A 15,651-nucleotide genomic window follows, 5' to 3' on the forward strand; every position below is an offset into this window, starting at 1 on the left:
AGGTTACCCTTTCCCCAAATCCTACCACTAGGAAGTTGCCCTTTAACTAGTCTTCTTGGGTTGGATTCCCACTGGGGAGGTCTCCCATCTCTGGGGTCTCTGACTACAAGCTGAGAACTGTCTTGGAAGCCTCATGTGATTCTTCTGTAACACCAGGGTACTGCTGAGTGTCATGTACCTAATGGTGGAAAATATCCGCCTGGAGCGAGAGACAGACCCCTATGGGTGGAGGACAGCACGGGAGACCTTCCGCACTGAATTGAGTAAGAAGTGGCTGCGCTCAAGAAAGGGTTGGAATGGAGTGCTAATGATGGAGGGGAAGCAGAACATCTGCCCAGGACAGGAACATAGTCTTTTTATTTTTCCTTTTTCTTTTTAAAATGAACATACTTTCTTTTGGGATAGATACTACATGGCAAGCATAAGGACTGGGCTTGATTGTCCATTCCCCTGTGTCTATGAGCGAGGACTAGTCATAACTTCTCCATGCCTTGTTTTATATGCTTAGAAGTGGGGATAGCTATCCCTTTCCCATTCCATGAATCCCACATGAAAAAATGAGTTGAACCTCTTTGAAAACTGAGCTCTTTTCAAATGTAATGGTCATCTAACAGGGATAGGATGTGAAGGCATATGAGGTTTGTTTGTTTGTTTGTTTGTATCAGGGATTGAACTCAGGGGCACTCAACCACTGAGCCACATACCCAGCCCTATTTTGTATTTTATTCAGTGACAGGGTCTCACTGAGTTGCTTAGTGTCTCGCCATTGCTGAGTCTGGCTTTGACCTTATGATCCTCCTGCCTCAGCCTTCTGAGGTGCTGGGATTACAGGCATGTGCCACCGCGCCTGGCTTGCATGAAGTTTTTAAAATACATTTATTGATGTGGGAAAGTGAAATGTGTTCCACGAAATACCTCAATTCCTTCAGCCAGAAAGCAATATCCTCATAAATGCCAAAATGACTGTTTAGCATTTATCCACAAAGCATCACCCTAAGCTCTTGGAGTCAAGTCATTTTACCTCTATAGCCTCCCTTTCTGTTCTTGAGGGCCTTCCCTCTGAGTCTCACTAAGACTCATTCTCAGGACCAAAGACTCTGGTATTCTTCAGAGTAGGCAAGCACTTTCCTTAGTGGGTTCAAAATCAGGGATACAGGGGCAGGGTTTCAGCTACTTCGTCCTCACTTTCTCACTTGTCTTTCTTTATACTTCCAGGCTTCTCCATGCATAATGAGGAACCTTTTGCCCTTCTGCTCTTCTCCATGGTTACCAAGTTCTGCAGTGGCCTAGCCCCCCACTTTCCCATTAAAAAGGTCCTTCTTCTTCTCTGGAAAGTGGTTATGGTGAGTCGCCGATCCTTCCTATTCCATCTCATCAGATCAGCAATGCCTAACCTCAATTTCTTCTAGTCTGATTCCAGGAGCTAGAGCTAGGCAGCAGAATGACCAGCTGTTAGCCAATAGCTAAGAAGACGTGGTAACAAAGCCATCCTAAAGACATCAGATATTCTATATCAGAACAGGTTACTGTTTCTATTGGACAAATGGGAGGTGCCACTCCATGAGCTGGAGTGTTCATGGCACCTTCCCCTTATAGAGCTAATGTTTCATGGAATGAATAGTGGCTGAAAATTGGGAGAAATAGTTCTATTCATTCTAAGGAACCTTGAGAAATTCTGTGTCTCAGTTTCTTTAGCTATAAAATGTTGGGACTAGTGCCTGCACTCCCTCCAGATAAACAAAGGAATTTTTTTTTTTTTTTTTTTTTTACAAAATGAAGTTCTGGTAAGTATATGATTGCAAGTATATTTAACTAATCTTCATCTCTGGCTCCCATTCCACAGGACTGCCTGATCAACATACCCTTCAGGCAGGCCTCATAGGGGGAACTGTCATTTGACTGAAGAAATTAATTCTGTGGGCTCATAACATCTTCATGAGCCTCTTAAAAAGTAAGACTTAAAAAAAAATCCAGGTGTGGTGGCACACACCTGTAATGCCAGCAACTCTTGGGGCTGTGGCAGGAAGATCACAAGTTCAAAGCCAGCCTCAAGCAACTTAGTGAGGCCCTAAACAACTTACTGAGATCCTGTCTCAAAAACTAAAAAAGACTGGGAATGTGACTCAGTGGTTAAGTGCCTCTGGGTTCTATCCCTGGTTCCAAAAACAAATAAAAATGAATTAAAATAATTTATGAAAAGGTAAGCTCAAGTGGAAAATTTTTAATAAACCAAGATCATTTTCTGTTTTTTCAGGGGAGGCTCCCAGGAATTCCCTTTCTAACTTCTGTTTCCAACCCTGGATCAGTAAATAGGGTTTTATCCTGACCTCTGAGCTCCTTAGACTGAAATGGGAACCATGTCTTCCCCTTGCTGTTTTACTACTTCCTTATTTAGAAAGGAATCTGAAGAGACTGTAGATTTTGACTTTTTCTTTCAATCCATGTTTCCCTGACCTTACTATCTCTGACTTCCCGCCCTTCCTCTCTCTTCTCTGCCCCTTTCCTTGTTTTTACTCTTTTAGTTTACCCTTGGTGGATTTGAGCATCTGCAGGCTCTCAAAATAAAGAAGCGGGCAGAATTGGGCCTGCCTCCACTGGCTGAGGACAGTATCCAGGTGGTGAAGAGCATGCGTGCTGCCTCCCCACCCTCTTACACTCTTGACCTGGGGGAATCTCAGCTGGCACCACCACCCTCCAAGCTGCGAGGCCGTCGTGGTTCTCGAAGGGTATGGACCAAAGCATACAGTAGCACTGCAACACTGGGTGGCCAAGAATCAAAATTCTAAACCATTCTGGGTATGGTAGGAAAGGGAAGTAAATTACCTGGCTTCTGCTCCAGGTGGGCCCTGTGATCAACCCAAAACCTTAGAATCTCTACTTTGTCCTCTATACTCAGCCCTGACAAGCCCCTGTGCTGTCCTTGATGGAACTCTGTGATATCATATCATGGCCATATGTTCTTCAGGATCATTGATGTGGACCTCAATGAATGAAGTTCCTAAGCATCCTGAACATTATTTGGGGTAGAGTCCTGGGGATATGGAACCTGAAAGGGGCTACCAGCAAATTCATGTCTGAGGTTAGGTACTAGCATTTTTTGGTAGCAGAAAGATTCACTCTTGAGCCAGTCATACTCTTGTCTGACCATGAAACCACAAACTTACAGTCAAGAGATGACTAGTTAAGGTTCTAGGTATAGTGTACAGTCCTGAAAAAGTCAGAATAAGATACACTGAGACTTGGCCATGTTCCCATGAACATATCTGCCTGACCTATCTGAGTCCACCAACTAAAGATAACAGAGCCAGACAGTCATGCTTAGCAATCCAATTTGCATTATATGCAGTGGAATTTTTTTGATCTTTGTTTTTTTATTTTATAAAGTAATGCTTACTCATTGTAGAAATTTGGAACAAATATAAAAATGTGACAAAGGGAGGAAAGAAAAATCACCCACAACTTAACAACAAGAGGCAGTGACTGTTAACTTTTTGGCCTATTTCTGTCCAATCTCTTTCTAAAACAAAATTTGAAATTCAGAACTTGCTTCCCTTGCCTAGAAGCAATCTTCTGTGCTCCTGTTCCTCAGTCAGCCAGCTGGAGTTTGCTTACATAAGGCAAACTAATTGATTGTTCACTTCAACAGATCATAATTAGGAAGGAAGGTTCTGGCAAAAAAATTAAAAAAGGCATCAATGCTATCTGAAAGCTAAATAACTATAACTTTAGGATTATCTATGCTCTGTTCCTAGCCACATGGTTGCCAGAGGGCTGCTTGTCCTGGGGTTGGCTACTTAGGCTATAAGGTCAAGATAAGAAACAGAATGTTTCTCACCTAAGCTGGGGTCCAATTCCATGTTCCCTAAAGTCTGGAAGGCTGTAGGAAGAGGGTGGCTTTAGACAACAGTGCTCAGGGTGAGATCTTAATGTGCTTTCCTCCCCCAACCTCCAGCAACTCCTCACTAAGCAGGATAGCCTGGATATTTACAATGAAAGGGATCTTTTCAAGACTGAGGATCCAGCCACAGAGGAAGAAGAGGAATCTGCTGGTGATGGAGAACGAACCTTAGATGGAGAGTTAGACCTGCTAGAGCAGGACCCTCTGGTGCCACCTCCACCTTCACAGGGACCCCTCTCAGCTGAGAGAGTGGCCTTTCCCAAGGGCTTGCCCTGGGCCCCAAAGGTCAGGTAGGTTTTATTACACCAGGGACCCTGAGCTTTGGAGTTTCAATGACCAAAGGTCCAAGGCAGAATACTCTTTTTTTTTTTTTAAATATATTTTTTAGTTGTCAGTGGACCTTTATTTTTATTTATTTATTTATTTATATGTGGTGTTGAGGATTGAACCCAGTGCCTCACACATGCCAGGCTAGAGATCTACCACTGAGCTACAACCCCAGCCCCTAGAGTACTCTTTTTTCAATGCTTATTAATCTGGCCTGACAGTCAGAACTTCTGGATTTGAAGTTCCCTCTGTTGATTACCATTGTCCCCCCACTGCTCCAAGCTTCCAGTTGGAGGGGCAAGAGCCCAGAAAATTTCTTTCTCTCAATGTTTGCTTTTCTTCCCTTTTCTGGTGTTGGTCTTTCTACCATCCTCTTAGACAAAAGGACATTGAGCACTTCTTGGAGATGAGCAGGAACAAGTTCATCGGATTCACCCTGGGGCAGTAAGTGACTCTGTGGTCAAAACTGGCTGTAAAATGGTTCCGAGGGGACCAGAGGAGCAGGTGGCTTGCAATGAGGGGTGTTTCAAGTAGTCATAATGTACCCTAGAACCACCAGGCCCCAGTTACTACTTTGCATTCTTTCTGTGGAAATTTTTCCTTGGGTTCCTTCCAGATTCCTCAAAGAACTCTTGTGTTTTTAGTGAGGCATAGCATCTTGAATTAACAAGTCATTTCCCAACTGGGCACAAATTTACTCATGAGGGTGTTAGATTAGATGAAGAAGAGGAGATTATGGTCATAACAGATCCAGTCTTCCCATGTTTCCTCACTATCATGAAAGCCTCCCACTGGCCTCTACAAAACCTAGAAGGCTTTGTTATTGGGGTTTTAATGTCAAAAGTGTCTTTGGGCTACATACCCTTTAAAGTAGAAACCTATCACTGCCAGACCAAGCGAGTCTCCAAGGAATCTCCTAATTTTCAGGAAAACTTCTATGTGCCATTGTTATCTTTGTGTTCTGAAGCAAGATGGGGGAAGCTTGCAGAAGAAAGTCCAGAGTATCAGAGGTAGATGCTGAAAGTGGCATTGTCCCTGTGACTCCAGGACGCATGGGTAGTTTTCTGTTATTTTTGAAGCTTATGGTTTGGTGATTCTGGCCTTTCACAGGGACACAGATACCTTGGTTGGATTGCCCAGACCCATCCATGAGAGTGTGAAGACCCTAAAGCAGGTGACCAGGGTGGGCTCTCAATCTTCAGGGATAGGGAGCCATCAAGGCAAGTTGAATTACCAGGGTTTTGGGTACTGGGAGGAGCTCTTCTACCAGACACATTCAGGACCTTCTGCATTTCCCCTGCAGGCCTTTTGGCCAAATAGGGAAAACCAAATCCCTTTCTACTTATCCAGTTTACTACATTCAGATAGATGAAAAAGTTTTCCTTTCTTCCTCTCATTCCTTTTCCCTATTTCCATTCTTCTCTTTCTTCCCACTCCTTGCTTCCTTTCCTTTCCTTTCACTTTTCTCTCCCCATAGGTCCGCTTACTTTCAAAGGCCCAAGATTGGGTAGAAATCTGCTCCACATCTATGTGGGTGTCAGCACAGAGTACAGAGTCACCATTCCATACACACATGCATGGCCATCAAGACTCTCAGGGCAGTGGTCTAGGGGCAAAAACCTGTTCTTGGTTTCCCTTAGCACTTTGTTTGAAGGTAAATGCTTAGGTATTTGCTGTTCAACAAAGGTAGAAATATGTCATACATAAAAACACTGTTTGTGAAGCACTTTGATCAGTGCTACTGATACCAAGATTAATAAGACTCCTGCCTTCAAAGAGTTCATCTCTTTTTGGAGTAACAGACCCACAGTAGAACATTTCCTTGTTAGTGAAGAAGTTAAATAATGTGATTGAGGCCTTCAGTCCTTGTCTTCTTATCTTCACCAGCACAAGTATGTCTCCATCGCAGATGTGCAGATCAAAAATGAAGAAGAACTAGAGAAATGCCCCATGTCTTTGGTGAGCCAAGGGGGTCCTGCACAGGAGGAGGGAAGAAGGGACTCTGTCTTCAGTACTGTTACAGAGCATATATGCATGCACTGATTTAGCTTGTTGGTCTTTTTCTGAGTGTCAGGCAAGACCAAGTTTCTGCTTCCATGCCATTTTAAAGTTTGGGAAGAAAGTAATGAACAGGGCTGGGGATATATAGCCCAGTGTGTATATAAGTAGAGTGCCTATCTAGTGTATAGAAGTCCCTGGGTTTAATCTCCAGCACCATCAAAAAAAAAAAAAAAAAAGGAGACGAATGGATAATAATAAATAAATGAGGCTATCAGAGAATGATAGATACAATGAAGAAAATTTAAATAGGATAACATGATAGAAGCATCTATAGTAGACTACTGTAATATACAGGTATATTTTGTAGCTTTTTTTTTTTTTTATGATGTTGGAATTGAACCCAGGGCCTTGTATATGCAAAGCAAACCTTCTACCACCAGGCTACATCCTCAGCCCAATAGACTACTTTAGATTGGGTATTCAGGGTAGAATAGAATAAAAGAATGCAGTCAGAGACTGGGCAGATCTGATGTTGAAAAGATGGTGTGTCTTTTTGTTTGCTTCTGTTTTCTTCATGAAGCATGGAGTAGGGTCAGCAGCCGTTGAGGGATTATGGGCAAGGGGGTTTGAGGACAGGGAAGAAGTTAGGAAGTAGGCCTTTTGGGGAAGAGAAAGGCACACCTGCCAGGATTTCCAGGCTTTGTTGAATGCCCATTTAAGACTTATGTCCAGTAAGCCTTAGCTGAGTAATGTAGGATAGAAGGGTCCCAGTCACTCCACCCTGCTTCAGGGTCTCATGGCATTGATCCTTGCCCTAAAACAGAGGGGCCTTCATGGAGGAGGGACTGTATTTGCCAAAGATGACACAGAGGTCTAAGCAGCCTTTTGAGTACCTGCACCCCCATTCTGATAAAGACTAAGTTAGGGTCATCAAGAGGTCAGACATGCATGAAGGGCCTGGTCAGAAAGGAGAAAGTAATGTTGGTAAGACTAATGAAGAGGGAAAAATTAGTTTTCATCCACCTAAAAAGCATCCTTGTTTTGTTTTCTGGCTCTCTGGCTATAGGTTACTTAACTCCCTTACTAATCCTCCCTATTGAGCCACCTACCCCACCTTTCTGCCTCGTAGAGCATTCTAGAGCTCTCCATTGATCTCAGAATGGGGTATCTTTTCCCAGGAGTATCAACAGCCTAAGTTAAACCCATGTTTATCCAGAGTGGTTCTGTGTGTGTCCAGCAAAGTAGTAGTTTGAGCCAACTCCTAGGTAGGAGTTTTGACTCTTGATCTGTCATGTGACATGGAAATAAAAATTCTAGATAAGTTGCAAATAATGAGAAAACAAGATCCTTAGATTGTTGGGATAGGAAGAGGCCTCAGAAGGCATCCAGGCCAACCCACTGATCTGATTGAAGAAAAAACTAGGGCTCAGGGAGGAAAGGTCATTTATCCATGGTCATATAGCAAGTCATTAGCACAGCCAGGATAGCAACCTAGATCTGACTCCCACCTTGATGCTTTTTTCATTCTGCCTCTTACAACCAAGAAAATGTGGCCTTTGGTTACCCAGAAAGTGGCCTGGGTAAACTGTGTGTTTCCTGCCATAGGGAGAAGAGGTGGTACCAGAAACACCATGTGAAATCCTTTACCAAGGCATGCTGTACAGCCTCCCCCAATACATGGTAAGGAGATGGCTGGGCCGGAACTGCCCTTCTCTGCTGCTAGAAAGAGACAGCTAAGAACCATTTCAGACTGAGCTGTCCATCGTTTGAATTTTTTCCTGAGGCTTTGCCCCACAGACAGAGCATTCTCTAATACATTAGAATTCTGAGCCTGTCTCAGAGTTCCTCTCCCTAGTCCTTCTTTGGGAGGAGTGGAGAATGAGATGGATTCTGTATAGAATGCATTGAGGGGCCAACCTTCTAGGTAAGTACCAGAATCCTGAGATCTGCCACTGTCTGTCATGTCTTAGAGATCCTCAGGCTGGGAGTGGTGATAATGCTGATGAATTTCAGAGTTAGAGAAGGAAAAAGAAAGGCAAAGTTGGGCTTATGCCTCTTCCATCTTATTTCTGTGTGTTGCCCCTCCCACTTTACTTCTTCCATTCTCCCCTTTGGAAAGAGAAATCTTGGAGCTAAACCATATGTAAGCTCCCTTCTGGCTTCCTCTTTAGTCTCACAGGCAAACCTCAGGACTGGTCACCTCTGCACTTCTGGATGCGGGGGAGATTTGGTCACAGAAAGAAGAACTTAAGAGAAATGCTTTGAAACACTTTTCATTGTGCTGGTGAGGGGTGGAAGAAATGTGACTTTTCCTTTTCTACTTCCCAGATTGCTCTGCTTAAGATTCTCCTGGCTGCAGCCCCAACCTCCAAGGCTAAGACAGACTCTATCAATATTTTGGCCGATGTCTTGCCTGAGGAGATGCCGTGAGTACTCCCACTGGGGCAGCTGCTAGATATTATGTCTTGTCTGCAAGGCCTCTCTGTCCTACCCCACCTTATTAACACAGGGATTGTCTTCAAAGAGGTCTCTCCTTTCCCATCAGTATCCCCTTTTCCTGCAGGGCTTTCTACTGTGCTCTATTTAAAAACCCAGCACTGGGGGGTCTGACTTCAGTGCCAGTTATTGGCTGCCTGAGTATGTGGGTGGACATTGCTGAGGGATGAGTTTGCCAAAGAGAGACATGGCAACAAAGAGATCAGTGGAGCTTTTCTCCAGACAAGTTTATAAGTGGGAACTCTGGGGGTTTTCCTAGCATAGAAGTTCAGGTTTCCCAGGTTCTGGCTCTCTTGTGTATCATTGTATCTGACCCAAATCCCTGTGTCCTTATAGCCCTCCCTCCAATTGGGGCTACCTTCTACACTGACTTCTTTCTCCATTGTAGCATCACTGTTCTCCAGAGCATGAAACTAGGCATTGATGTGAATAGGCACAAGGAGATCATAGTAAAAAGTATTGCTGCCCTGCTCCTACTACTCCTCAAACACTTCAAACTCAACCATATCTACCAGGTGAGCATCTAGGAGCATTTCTCCACAGGACTTTGAGTGTTTTCCTGGCCCTGGTGAAGGACACAAGGGCCCTTATAATCCCACTAAGCATCTTTTGACTTTTTCTTTTTCCTCATTGAGAGAACCCAGTTTTTGTTGTGTAAGCTTGGGATAAGGATATAGAGTGGGATGTGGGAAACTGCCCTAGAAAGATACAGATGTCGGTGTCCTTGGTAAGATAGCTCATGGTCATGGGTAGGAATTCTTAGGAATATGCCCAGCCAGTTTTGAAACAATGTAAGTCAGAATTCAAATGTTCCACAAAAAGTGGGGGCAGTAAGTTGACTGTACTTTTCTGTATATAAAGTAATTTGAGTTGTAATTCTGAATAAGGCACTGTTCTGATTCTTAAAGGCGTTTAAGTCTTGTAAAGAATATAGATAAAATTATATAAGTGGAAGAAACAATTTATAGTAGAGGGGGTGGAGAGAGAGAAGGGGAGGGGAGGGGAGGAGAGGGGAGGGGAGGGGGGATAGTGGAGAATGGGATAGACAGCAGAATACATCAGTCACTAGAAAGGCAATTTGTAAATCAATGGAAATATAACTGATGTGACACAGCAATCTGTATACGGGGTAAAAATGGGAGTTCATAACCCACTTGAATCAATCTGTGAAATATGGTATATTAAGAACTATGTAATGTTTTGAACAACCAACAATAAAATAAAAATAAATAAATAAATAAAAAGAATATAGATATAAATAGCCAGTTGTAGAGTGATAAGTACTGTGATGCAGGTAAGCATTGGCTGCTATGGAAATACCTAATCCAACTTGAGACAAAGAAGAGGTGACTTCTAACCTGAGTCCTGAAACAGATGTTAGTCAGTATATGGGAGTTGTCAGGGAAGGAGGACAGGAAGCAATTCAAGCAGAAAAGCTAATAGGTCCAGAGGGAAGAGAGCAAAGTTCTTATAGAAACTGTAATTAAATGTTGCTGAAGTTCTGCCTGAAATAGGGGGAGATGAACACGGCCTGATGTTACATGAACCATAGGAGTTGGCAGGGACAGATTGTAATAAGTAGATTGCACACAATTACTGGGTACCCATAATGTGCCTGGCACCCCTAAGCTTGTGTAGGGCCTCACTTAATTCTCACCCCTATAAGGAAGGTCTTATTTTATTCCTGTTTTATGGGTGAAAAAAAACCCACAAAATTAAGAAAAGCTAAGACCCTGCTTCGTTTTCCCATGGAGGCATTGTTTGCCTTGCTAAGGAGTTTGGACTTGGTCCTGTGGGCATTACCAAGATTAGTGATAAGATGGGGGCTTCCCGAAAAGAGTAACATTAAACAGAGACATGAGATGGGAGGGAAAGGGAGAGAAAAGAGAAATTGCATGGAAATGAAGGGAGACCCTCATTGCTATACAAAATACATATAAGAGGTTGTGAGGGGAATGGGAAAATAAACAAGGAGAAAAATGAATTACAGTAGATGGGGTAGAGAGAGTAAAAGGGAGGGGAGGGGAGGGGGGATAGTAGGGGATAGGAAAGGTAGCAGAATACAACAATTACTAATAGGGCATTATGTAAAATTGTGGATGTGTAACCGACGTGATTCTGCAATCTGCATTTGGGGTAAAATTGGGGGTTCATAACCCACTTCAATCTAATGTATGAAATATGATATGTCAAGAGCTTTGTAATGTTGTGAACAACCAATAAAAAAAACAATAAAACTAATGGATATGTGGACAGTAAGCTATGGGGATGAAATTTTAGAAGCCAACATCAATTTCTTTGGGTTGGGCTGGCCCACATGAACTACATGGACACTTTAGGTAAGAACTGTTACTTTTTCTATATTTGCCTGACTTCACTGCTATGATAATGTCTAGAAAAAAAGAGAAAAGATTCAATCAAATTTGGTTGCTATAACTTTTTGAAACATTTTATTCTATTTCAATACCTTTTAACTACAACCCCCCAAATACTTAAGCACCTTATGTTTATCTTGTAGCCCTTTTTATTAAAATCTATGAAACTCATGTGTCAACATGAGAAACTTACTTACTTGGGTTTCAACAGTGCGTGTAAAAGAGTTTAAAGTACAAAAACAACTTGAATAAAAGGAAATTTTTAGAAATATAAACATGAAATAGAGTGGTAGGATTTCTAGAAAACTGCCTCCACTGAATCCTATATTTCTAATGAATTGTTGCTTTACACATTGAGATTTTAGGATCTCATCAGTCATTTCAACCTACTGTTGAACCCTGATGCAAAGAAAAGACCACCAACTCCAATTTTAAATCAAATTAAAGCAAGCTTTCATTTGTGTTCACAAAGAGAGCTTATCAGTGACTGTCTCACCTAACATGGGCTAGAGACCAGCACTCCAGCTTTCCAGGAACAAGATTTTATAGCACAAAAAGTTGCAAACGGGGGTGTCTTAAGAACTTACAGAAAACAGAATTTTGACAAGCATAATACAAAGGCAAATAGTAGGTTAGTGATCTACATTGAATGATATTTTAAGGTCAGGAGAAACTTTATATCCCCAAATCTGAATTTATGAGGCACAACTAAGGTTTTAGAGAGGTTTGTTATCTGGTCAGGGAAATCCAGGCATGGGTGTGATCAAGGCATGGGCAGGAATTTCAAACAACTTGTCATGAAAAGTCAACTTCTGTTTTACTATAAAGTACTCTGACTTCATGACTATGTAATGAGATTGTCCCAATCTTGAGATGGAATTAGTCTGGGTTCCTCATTACAAGGACAGACCTTCACTGAGGCAACTTTTATAAAATATGATTAAGTTTAAATAGTAGTTTATACTATTTATATTTTGACAAAATTGTTTTTAATATACAAATAAAAATCAATGTTATGTAATACTCAAAAAAAAAAAAAAAAGATGGGGGCTTCCCACCTGGGAGGCTATAGGGAGGAGAGGAAGCTCATTCTTGCCCAGAGGCTTTTTCCATTTTCCTCCTAAGAAGTCAGAATCAAGCTTGCTGATAGAAAGTAGGTCTTGGAGTATAAGCAGGCCCCTGCAGACTTTATGACCATGGCCCTATATGACTAAAACAGAGTATCCTTCCACTTTAGTACATTCATGACATCTTTGGGTGTGATAGGTGTTCTGGTTATTTACACTTCTATTGATGTTTGCTGAGAAGCAACAGGGTTGGGAGGAATAAGAGTGGGTAAGAGATGGTATTCCCAGCAGAAAGAGAACAGAGAACTATGGATGTGTGTTTATGTCTGTTTCTTTTGGTGGGTGGTATGTAGATAAATAACTGGACTGGTGTGCAGCTTGATGGGCCTTGCCATTGTGTGTCAGTGTGGGTGAATCCTTATAGGGCCTGGACATAGCTCAACCTGAAAAAACTTTCTGCCCTTTGATAATGGATATGTGTTGGTTCCTCTGTCTGGGGCTTTGGAAAATACTCTGGGTCAGCTTCCAGGGAGAAAATATTGAGCAAAAGAGGGAAGTAGTTATGACACAAGCTTACTCCCCACTTCTGACCACATACGCAGGGACATTTTGCTTGCTGCCATTTTGCTGATGAGGCAGAGCTAGGAGATTGAAAACACAACAGTTCTCAACCCAGTTTCTGTACTGTCCCAGGTTCTAGCTTCTTCATCTGTAGAGAAATTGTTTCTGATGCTTCTCGGTATATCATAGGCAAAACCCAGGGTGACTAGTCCCATAACACTGCTCTTTTGACCAATTTACCCCACTAGGTCTACCTGGACACAAATGCTATCGAAGTTCAAGAAAGGCAAATGGAGCCCCCATGTTCTAGTACTTATCCCATCAAAGACATCTTGGATTTCTCAGTGCAGTGTCTGTTGGCTGAAGGGCCATTCATTCATTAAAATTCTTAACTGATATTCTAAGTACTAGGAATAACGTTGTGTACCAGACAGACTGCAGCTGGAGCCACATTCCAGTGGTTCATTTGCTTACTATGTGCTGTCTCCATCCTGATGGAGTGATGCCAGCAGTTGCCAGGAGTAAGCTGCACCTGTCCCTGCTATATCAATCATAGTTGAAATTATGAGCCAGAGGTTTGGTATGGAAAACAGCTCTCTTAGGGAGCCTTCTTTTCCTGTTGAGCTTAGGAACAAATCTCACAGCGATTCTATTTATGTGGAGTGTTTTTCGCTCTGGCTTGTTTACATTTTGCTTTTGGTCAGGAGCTTACAATACATTGCAGGTTGTCCCTCTCCATGTAGGATGGGCTGGCAGAAGATAAATGTCATCATTTCATAGAAAGGAAGACTGATAACACAAGTAGAAAGTGGATATTCTTTTTTCTTTATTCGTCTTGATTTTGTTCTGTTTTGCTTTTGGTGCTGGGGGTTGAACCCAGTGCCTCACACATGCTGTACCACTGAGCTGTACCCCAACCCCAGTATTCTTAGGAATGGATACTAAATGTGTACTTTTCTCTTTTTTCATACATACCTTCTATTTTCCCTGAAGTCAGTAGCTCTTTCTGCTTTGATCTTTTAATTCAGTTTGAATATGTATCACAACATTTGGTATTTGCCAACTGCATCCCTTTGATCCTGAAGTTCTTCAATCAAAACATCTTATCCTACATCACTGCCAAAAACAGGTATGGACTCTTGACAGGTTTATTTCAAGGAGCTATCTTGGGGTGGTTGAAAAATCTATATCATGTCTGTACTGTTCAGTTCTCCTGGTGACCCTAGTCCCTCCTGTCTTGGAGCTGTCCCTGTTAAATTTAATTCCCCTGAAGTGTCAGCTGATGTATAGTTTGGCTTCTTGTATTATAATAGTTTTGAAAACTATTGAATTATAGAAATGAAGCTGAAATGATGAAGTTTCTGTAACGAAAGGACCTGTGGCAAAGACTCAGGAGATTTTTTTTTCCCTTCACCACAACAAGCAGTCTGGCCATCTCTGATCTTTGTATAAATCATGTTGAAGCATCTGGGGCAATCACACTGCTTTGTAAACCATCAAGTGTTAAACAATAGGCCTTTATTTAGGTAGATCAATTTGTAGTTTTAAAAAAATAAGATATTTTCATATTCATTATTTCATTTACTCTCCTCAGCAGTGCTGAGAGATATTATAAGTTTATTTCTCATTAGGAGCCAAATTCAGACAGGTTAACTGACTTGATCAAGTCTACAATGCTTGTGAGTTCTTAAAGTAAGCATCAGGCAGGATCAAAACACAGGATTTTCTATGAATACAGATTGCCTTTCACCCCTTTAGTCAAGCTAGGATTGGGGAATTGCACCCTAAGTTTGCTACTTTCACGAGAATTGAAAGCATGTTAGTAGAATTTACCAGAATTCCTCTACTAGAGGCTAAATTCTTAAAGTAGAAGTAAAGGGGCTGCTGTCACACTTGGGGTGACTAATGAGGGAAGGACTAGGAGAGGTTGTCTCATTAGTCTGTCATACCACCTGAATTCCTTGAGAGGCAGTTCTTGTTTGTAGTTTAAAATGCACATACACCCTCCACCACAGAGCCTGAAACCATGAGACCTGGATTCCTGACCTGGATCTGCCATTTGCTAGCTATGTAATCGTAAGCAAAATACTTAGTTTCTCAGAGCCACATATTTGCATCTTTAAAATGAGAATATCTCCTCTAACTATATAATAGAGCTTTTTTCCCCCTTTTTTTCTTTTTGCAGTCCCAGAGATAAACCTAGAACTTCATACATGCTAGGCAAGTGCTCCACCACTAAGCTACAGCCCAGCTCCATAGAGCTTTTTTAAAGAAAATATTTTTAGCTGTATATGAACACAATATTTTTATTTTACTTTTTTTAATATACTGCTGAGAATCAAACCTAGTGCTTCATACATACTAAGCAAGTGCTCTATCATTGAGCCATAACCCCAGCCCCTCAGAGCATTAAGATTAGTGTATATGAAAGTGCTGCTTTAAATATTGTTGCTTTGGGGGGAAACACTGGAGAATGAGTTTTGTTCTAATTACATGGAGACCTCTGCTCTGGTCTTTTTAAAAATGGTACTTAAGATATTCTTGTGGGTTACCAGGGAAAATGAAAGTGTAGATTGGGCTGTGTCAGTGCCACAAATGCATGAGGGCACCTATGTATATCAGTCAAAACTCTTGGTTATAAGTAATCCATTCCAACTAGACTAGACTCATGCATAATGAGGAGTTTATTAGAAGAAAACAAGAGGTGTTATCTTGAGGAACCTAAGTCAGGGCTGGGGATGTGGCTCAGTGATAGAGCTCTTGCCTAGCAAGGCCCCAAGTTATATCCCAAGAACCACAAAAATATATTTAAAAGTAAAAAAGGAACCTAAGGCAGGAATGGAGCTTTGGGGCTGTGGTGTGGTGAGCCCAGGAAAACTTGTACCTCCATCTGTGGACATGAGGGCTATACTCCATTCAGACTCTC

At 41.9% G+C, this 15,651-nt stretch overlaps 1 protein-coding gene across 3 annotated transcripts in view; it reads left to right on the forward strand.

The window, feature by feature from the left end:
- Positions 1–15,651, forward strand: part of STRIP2 (striatin interacting protein 2) — a 49,023-nt gene that overhangs the window by 13,914 nt on the left and 19,458 nt on the right. For 2 of the 3 annotated variants that reach the window (XM_081288574.1, XM_081288576.1), the window contains 11 exons: positions 157–263; positions 1,216–1,343; positions 2,523–2,726; positions 3,953–4,188; positions 4,604–4,669; positions 5,336–5,399; positions 6,113–6,184; positions 7,832–7,906; positions 8,555–8,652; positions 9,111–9,237; positions 13,754–13,854. In XM_081288574.1, the coding sequence (XP_081144700.1) occupies positions 157–263; positions 1,216–1,343; positions 2,523–2,726; positions 3,953–4,188; positions 4,604–4,669; positions 5,336–5,399; positions 6,113–6,184; positions 7,832–7,906; positions 8,555–8,652; positions 9,111–9,237; positions 13,754–13,854 (1,278 nt within the window). The remainder of the gene's footprint in view (positions 1–156; positions 264–1,215; positions 1,344–2,522; positions 2,727–3,952; positions 4,189–4,603; positions 4,670–5,335; positions 5,400–6,112; positions 6,185–7,831; positions 7,907–8,554; positions 8,653–9,110; positions 9,238–13,753; positions 13,855–15,651) is intronic. The other variant, XM_081288575.1, reaches the window with a different exon arrangement.

This window comes from Spermophilus citellus (assembly GCF_964194105.1).
Source record: "Spermophilus citellus genome assembly, chromosome: 3".
Taxonomy (NCBI): Eukaryota; Metazoa; Chordata; class Mammalia; order Rodentia; family Sciuridae; genus Spermophilus; species Spermophilus citellus.